Source organism: Antechinus flavipes, chromosome 1 (genome assembly GCF_016432865.1).
Source record: "Antechinus flavipes isolate AdamAnt ecotype Samford, QLD, Australia chromosome 1, AdamAnt_v2, whole genome shotgun sequence".
Classification (NCBI taxonomy): domain Eukaryota; kingdom Metazoa; phylum Chordata; class Mammalia; order Dasyuromorphia; family Dasyuridae; genus Antechinus; species Antechinus flavipes.
Genome location: NC_067398.1, coordinates 404,584,011 through 404,591,333, shown reverse-complemented (window position 1 = coordinate 404,591,333; position 7,323 = coordinate 404,584,011). Strand labels below are relative to the sequence as shown.

The 7,323-nt window shown below is 41.1% G+C and overlaps 1 protein-coding gene across 1 annotated transcript in view; it reads left to right on the top strand.

Moving 5' to 3' along the window:
* The first annotated feature begins 542 nt into the window (after positions 1-542).
* Positions 543-7,323, top strand: part of MARCHF11 (membrane associated ring-CH-type finger 11) — a 160,098-nt gene continuing 153,317 nt past the window's right edge. Inside the window, exons 1-2 of the mRNA XM_051969866.1 lie at positions 543-1,939; positions 3,207-3,362. Of these exons, the coding sequence (XP_051825826.1) occupies positions 1,265-1,939; positions 3,207-3,362 (831 nt within the window). The 5' untranslated portion in view covers positions 543-1,264. The remainder of the gene's footprint in view (positions 1,940-3,206; positions 3,363-7,323) is intronic.

The window sequence follows — 7,323 nt, the reverse complement described above, 5'->3', positions numbered from 1 at the left end:
GTACAGCCCGAGTCGTGGATAGCCACGAGGTACCCGCATTTGGTTGCAGAATTTCTTGCAGAGATAAACTCCAACCGCAAGGTCGTTCCCACCTTTGGGGGGGAAGAAGAATTGGGAGTGGCAATAGAAGAGGGAGGGGGTGAGGAGTGGGAGGCAGGGAATGTGAAACTCCAGGAGGGCCGAGCTGGAATGATTCCTTCTCTCGGGAGCAGATGCGAGGAAAACAGGAATAGCAGTGGCAGGTGAGGACTGAGGGGAAGACTCCAGTGCAATGTCGGTAACGGCTCCACCAGTCCTCGTGACCTTACCCTACTCCCACGCGCTTTTACACTGCTCCTAATTCTCGAGCTTTCCAAGACGCATCCGGGATGCTGACTTGCCACCCCTCTCAATGCTTAGCGCCCAGTACTCTACCCCTAGGAGGCGATTACCCACGTGCTGTCCCCCTCAAGTCCCCTCCCCCCAGCACTTCTTCACCTCTACACCTCGTCACCCCGCCCCCAGGTCGCAACCACGCGCGCGTGGGGTAACGGTAGTCCTGTATCTCTTTCCTTTGCCCCGCCCCCGCCCCTCAGCCGCCCCATTCCCATCATCTAGGGCTTCCCTCTTATCTCCATCCCCATTCCTTCTTTAATGCCCTCCCCCAGCACCTCCCGCCATTCTGTCCACTCTCCCACCTCTATCTCCCACTCCCCTCCAGTGAAAGCCGCAGTGCCGCTCCATTCGGAGAAGGGAAATCCACTCCCGGAATAGACTTGGGCTGCACTAGGGGCGGGGTCCGCGGAGCCGACTAAGGGATCCCCCACCAGCGCGCGCGCACGCTTCCACACACGCACACGCACACACACATCTACACACTCACCCCGCCCCCCCTCCTCTGTCTCTCCCTCATCCCCCGCGGCCGCGCACGGCCCCCCCTCCCCCTCCCCCGCCCGCGCGGCTCAGGAGCTCAGTCGAATCCAGCGGCAGCGCCGCCGCCTCCACCAAACCAGAGCCGGCAGCTCCGAGGAGGAGCAGCTTCTCCAGCAGCTGCCGCCGCGGAGCCCCGCGCCCTCCCGCCCGCCAGCCTGCCCGCCTGCCCTCGTCCCCTTCTCACCCTCCTGTACCCCCAACTCCTAGCCGGGTGCTAGGTCACCCCGGGAGCTCAAGATCTTTCTCCTCCCCTCACAGGTCTGTTCCTCCCGCCCTAGCCGCTCCTCTTCCCCACCCGTGTCCTCATCACCTAGCGGGGCCAGAGACCTGGGCTGGCAGGTGGGAGGACACCATGAATCTGGGGGGTGGCAACAGCAGCCGGCGCCGCCGGGCAGAGAGCGGGGACCCCGAGCCACCTCCTCTTCCGCCCCCCGGAGAACCTCCGGCCGGCCCCCCGCGCTACCTGCCGCCGCTGACCCCGCCACTGCCCAGCCTGCTTTCGCTGCCCTCGCTGCCCATTCTGCCCGCGCTGTCACCGCCCCCTCAGGCGCCGCCGGGACCGGCTCCTAGGCAGGACGAGCTGCCGACGCTGGCCGAAGGGATTCCGCGGCGAGGAGTAGGAGAGGAGCCGCCACCGCAGCCGCCCCCACCACCGCCGCTGCCTCCCCCGCCGCCGCCGCCTCTGTTGCCTCCCCCGCCGCCGCCGCAGCTCCCGCTCCTGCTCCCGCTCCCGTTTCCTTTGGCGGAGCAAGAGCCGTCAACTGGCGGAGACTCTGGGGAACGTCCAAAGCGCTTTTCTGAACCTCCTCCTCCTGAAGCGGCGATTAAGGACTCGGAGGAGCCGCAGACTGCGAGAGTAGGAGGGGAGGCAGAAGGACCGAGCTCCTCTGAACAGCCCGAGACCCGCTCGGTGTGCAGCAGCCGCAGTAGTAGTAGCAGCAGCAGTGACCAGCGCACGGGGCACCACCACCACCAGCACCAACACCACCAGCCCATCTGCAAGATCTGCTTTCAAGGAGCTGAGCAGGTAAGGATGTTTCCTACCCACTTATCGAATGTTTCCTTGAACTCTAGTTTACCCCCCGGTACTCTGGACTAACTTGGGAGCTCCGAAGACAGGTGTCTGCAAGCTCAGAAATCCAGAGACTCCCTCGCCTGGTGCTCAGTAAAGACTCTCAGCAGGGAGGAGATGTTCAGCACCATGGACAAGTCTTCCTGCTGTCTTAAAATTCTCATTACTTGTACTTTTGAACAACAAGGATTTTTGATTTTTAGAACTTTTCCCTACCTTTTCCTCTTTTCTCTTTATTTTGGAGGCAAATACATATAACTTTATCAGATTGCCTCATACACAATGAAGACATTTCATTTGCTTTGCATTTTCTCTTTCTAGCAAGGTTTGGGGGTTACACATTCCTCAGGTGCTTTCAGAAAGCACAGAAATTTTTGTGAATGAAAATGTTCCTGGGTTTACATATAATTGTAGAAGTATCTTGAGGGGCATACAGTATCACGATACTGAGACATAAAAACACGCAAACAGTGTCATTTTTAATATTGTACTTTTAGGTCTCAGATTTTTGCAAGTGACAGAGAAAGCTATTATGGCCCTGAGGTGGAGTAAGAATGCTTGATATTTTCAGAAAGATAAGAGTGACATCTTTTATTGAATGCGTGTGCTTCAGAAATTGCTAATATTTCAAAACAACACGTACATATATGTAGAATAATATAGCATAAACTATTAAATTTTGGGAAAAAACTAAGTGAATGAAAGGAAGGTAAAATATAAATTAGTGGTCTGAGATGATATTAGCTTGGATATTTTAAAAAGTAAGGAAATTGCACAGGCTTTCAATAATATATTGCATTAAGTCAATATTTATGATGCTAAGTCTAGAAAAAAACAAAAGCATAGTGCTACTGTAAGCTACTCTCTGGGTTGTCATGCATTTCTTCTTTAGCAATGATTAAGAATAACTGCAGAGGAAATGCACTTGACCATCCACTTAAAAGTTATTAAAGAGATTTAATAGTACTGTTGTTCCCCCAAGGGCATTGGAAGTTATATTGTAGACATTTTCTATCTTGTTGGAACATCTATATGGTAAGTGTTATCAATATTTTTGGAAGAATATTTTTGGGTAAGATTTTATGGTTATTCTAATTAAAGCATGAAATTTTAATTTCATTTAGTTGGGTAGAGCCTAATATTGATTTTCTGAAACAAAAAAGAAAAGTAAAGAATATATAGACATCACCATAACATTAATACTTCTTTCTTTTATTTTTAGGGTGAACTGTTAAATCCTTGCAGATGTGATGGGTCAGTTCGGTATACACATCAGCTATGCCTATTAAAGTGGATCAGTGAAAGAGGGTCATGGACCTGTGAGCTCTGCTGTTATAGATACCATGTCATAGCAATTAAAATGAAAAAACCTTGCCAGGTAAAAAAATTATATATATTTTCAGAAGTAGTTGTATTAGCCAAAAGTATATTTTATTCAGAATATTTTCTGAAATGGCAAATTTTAAAATTTGTTTAGTACTGTTTTTCCACAGCATATTGCATCTGGGTTTTAAATGACTTACATATTTCAACCAATTGGTTAACCAGTTTTCTAAATTGATTAGTTACTTATTGATAACATATCCCACTATCAATTTCTAAAACACATAAACTGGAAAAGTATTTGTTAATTTTGCAATTAAAATAATTGTTTTAATTTTAATATTAATCTATATGATCTGTGAAATTTTTGATAAAAAGCATTTTAACATTGAATATGCTCTGTTTTGAGGAGAAAGACAAGTTGGGGCGAATCAATTTGTAATTCTGTAGAGGACTGGGATAGATTTAAAAAATAAGTAATCTGAGATTTTTTAGCCTTCAATCCTTTTTATTATTTCTATGTTAGCATTTTTTCCCACTCATTTGATCAGTTTAAGTGGCCTTTATCTTAGTCACACCATTTCTTGCTCTACTACAATGCAGACAGTGAGAAACAGCATGACTCAATGGATAGAAGAATTGTTCTGGAATCAGGGAGATTCAGTTCAGGTCCTGCCTATGGCACAAATTGGTTGTATAATCATGGGCAAATCACAACTGGTTAGTGACACCAATAACTTTCTAAAACAATCATCTGCTGATGAGGAAGGTTCTATACTAGTGAAATCACAGGCATAAATAACAGCAAAACTCTTAACCAATATATGTGGAATCAATAAAGTGTGTATGTGGCCAACATAGAAAGTTAATAAAAAAAATGAAGTTGATCAGGTAAAAGAAGGTTGAAATCTAAAGCACAGAAGAGACAGAAAAAATGGGAAAGGAAATCTGAAAAGGGGTTACTTAAGTATGATTAACAAGTAAGAGATGAAAATAGGAATTTTCTCAAGCTTTCTAGAGGCTTATACATTATATTTAAAGTTGAAAAATTCTACTAAAAAGTGATACTATCATACTGATGAGAGCTACAAAATGAAATATATTTTTAGAATCACTACTTTATTGAGCTAGTTGGATGAATCTTTGAAGGTCATTTTGAAAAAAATAGAGATAAAATTATTTCACAAGATTAGGATATGAATTGGATAATTAGAGTTACAGTTTTTATTTAATGAAACTATTATATATAGTAAATTTTAAACATTCTTTTGTTTGGATTAGCTCCAGATCCTATTTTTACTTGGCCAGTTATGGTCCCCAGGTAAATACCAATGACTCTTAAATGCTAAAATGGAAAGACAATCCTAAAACTGTAATTTTCAGGACAACTTAAAGTATACATTCCTATTTGAAGTTAAAATTTGTATTATAATTTGATTCTATTTGGAGTTAAAGAGATGATGGGAAGAAAATATTTCTTAATGCCAATACCTGATTTATTTTGGTTAGGACTTTATTTAATGATGCACAATTTTAATCAGTTTTAGTTTTATTTATGTCTACCTAGGATTAACCCCATTATAGTATATAAAATATTCCTTTGATACACTATGATAATTAATAAACATTTATTAAGTTAATAAACATATATTAATAAATATAATATTAAGCAAATATTAAGAATATTATTATATTCCAGACATTGTGGTAAATACTGGGTTTACAAAGAAAGGCAAAGACATCCTCTGTTTTCAAGGAGTAGTTAGTCTAACAGAAGAGACAACATGATAACAATTATATTCAGGTGACCTATACACACATTCATACACTCATCCATATTATTTTTTAGTAAAACAGTATATAGTTTTGGAGTGTAGTGATTTATTTTCGGATTGTACTAATGAGAAAATTACTTTATAGAAATACATTACATTTTTTAAAAAATTTTTATTTAATAATTACTTTATATTGACACTCGTTTCTGTTCCAATTTTTTTTCCCTCGTTCCCTCCACCCCCTCCCCTAGATGGCAAGCAGTCCTTTATATGTTGGATATGTTGCAATATATCCTAGATACAATATATGTTTGCAGAACCGAACAGTTCTCTTGTTGCATAGGGAGAATTGAATTCAGAAGGTATAAATAACCCGGGAAGAAAAACAAAAATGCAGAGAGTTCACATTCGTTTCCCAGTGTTCTTTCTTTGGGTGTAGCTGCTTTTGTCCGTCATTTATCAATTGAAACTCAGGTCTCTTTGTCAAAGAAATCCCCTTCCATCAAAATATGTCCTCATACAATATCGTTGTCGAAGTGTATAATGATCTCCTGGTTCTGCTCATTTCACTTAGCATCAGTTCATGTAAGTCTCGCCAGTCCTCTCTGTATTCATCCTGCTGGTCATTTCTTACAGAACAATAATATTCCATAACATTCATATACCACAATTTACCCAGCCATTCTCCAATTGATGGGCATCCATTCATTTTCCAGTTTCTAGCCACTACAAACAGGGCTGCAACAAACATTTTGGCACATACAGGTCCCTTTCCCTTCTTTAGTATTTCTTTGGGATATAAGCCCAATAGAAACACTGCTGGATCAAAGGGTATGCACAATTTGATAATTTTTTGGGCATAATTCCAGATTGCTCTCCAGAATAGTTGGATTCATTCACAACTCCACCAACAATGCAATAGTGTCCCAGTTTTCCCGCATCCCCTCCAACATTCATCATTATTTTTTCCTGTCATCTTAGCCAATCTGACAGGTGTGTAGTGGTATCTCAGAGTTGTCTTAATTTGCATTTCTCTGATCAATAATGATTTGGAACACTCTTTCATATGAGTGGTAATAGTTTCAATTTCATCCTCTGAAAATTGTCTGTTCATATCCTTTGACCATTTATCAATTGGAGAATGGCTTGATTTCTTATAAATTTGAGTCAGTTCTCTATATATTTTGGAAATGAGGCCTTTATCAGAACCTTTAACTGTGAAAATGTTTTCCCAGTTTGTTGCTTCCCTTCTAATCTTGTTTGCATTAGTTTTATTTGTACAAAGACTTTTTAATTTGATGTAATCGAAATTTTCTATTTTGTGATCAGTAATGGTCTCTAGTTCATCTTTGGTCACAAATTTCTTTCTCCTCCACAAGTCTGAGAGATAAACTATTCTATGTTCCTCTAATTTATTTATAATCTCGTTCTTTATGCCTAGGTCATAGACCCATTTTGATCTTATCTTGGTATATGGTGTTAAGTGTGGGTCCATGCCTAATTTCTGCCATACTAATTTCCAATTATCCCAGCAGTTTTTATCAAATAATGAATTCTTTTCCCAGAAGTTAGGGGCTTTGGGTTTGTCAAACACTAGATTGCTATAATTGACTATTCTGTCTTGTGAACCTAGCCTTTTCCACTGATCCACTAATCTATTTCTTAGCCAATACCAAATGGTTTTGGTGACTGCTGCTTTATAATATAATTTTAGATCAGGTACAGCTAGGCCACCTTCATTTGATTTTTTTTTCATTAATTCCCTTGAGATTCTCGACTTTTTATTGTTCCATATGAATTTTGTTGTTATTTTTTCTAGATCAATAAAATATTTTCTTGGAAGTCTGATTGGTATAGCACTAAATAAATAGATTAGTTTAGGGAGTATTGTCATCTTTATTATGTTCGCTCAGCCGATCCAAGAGCACTTAATATTTTTCCAATTATTTAAGTCTGACTTTATTTGTGTGGAGACTTTTTTATAATTTTGCTCATATAATTCCTGACTTTCCTTTGGTAGATAGATTCCCAAATATTTTATGGTATCAACAGTTATTCTGAATGGGATTTCTCTTTGTATCTTTTGCTGTTGGGTTTTGTTGGTGATGTATAAAAATGCTGAGGATTTATGGGGATTTATTTTGTAGCCAGCTACTTTGCTAAAATTATGAATTATTTCCAATAGCTTTTTAGTAGAATCTCTGGGGTTCTCTAGGTATACCATCATATCATCTGCAAAGA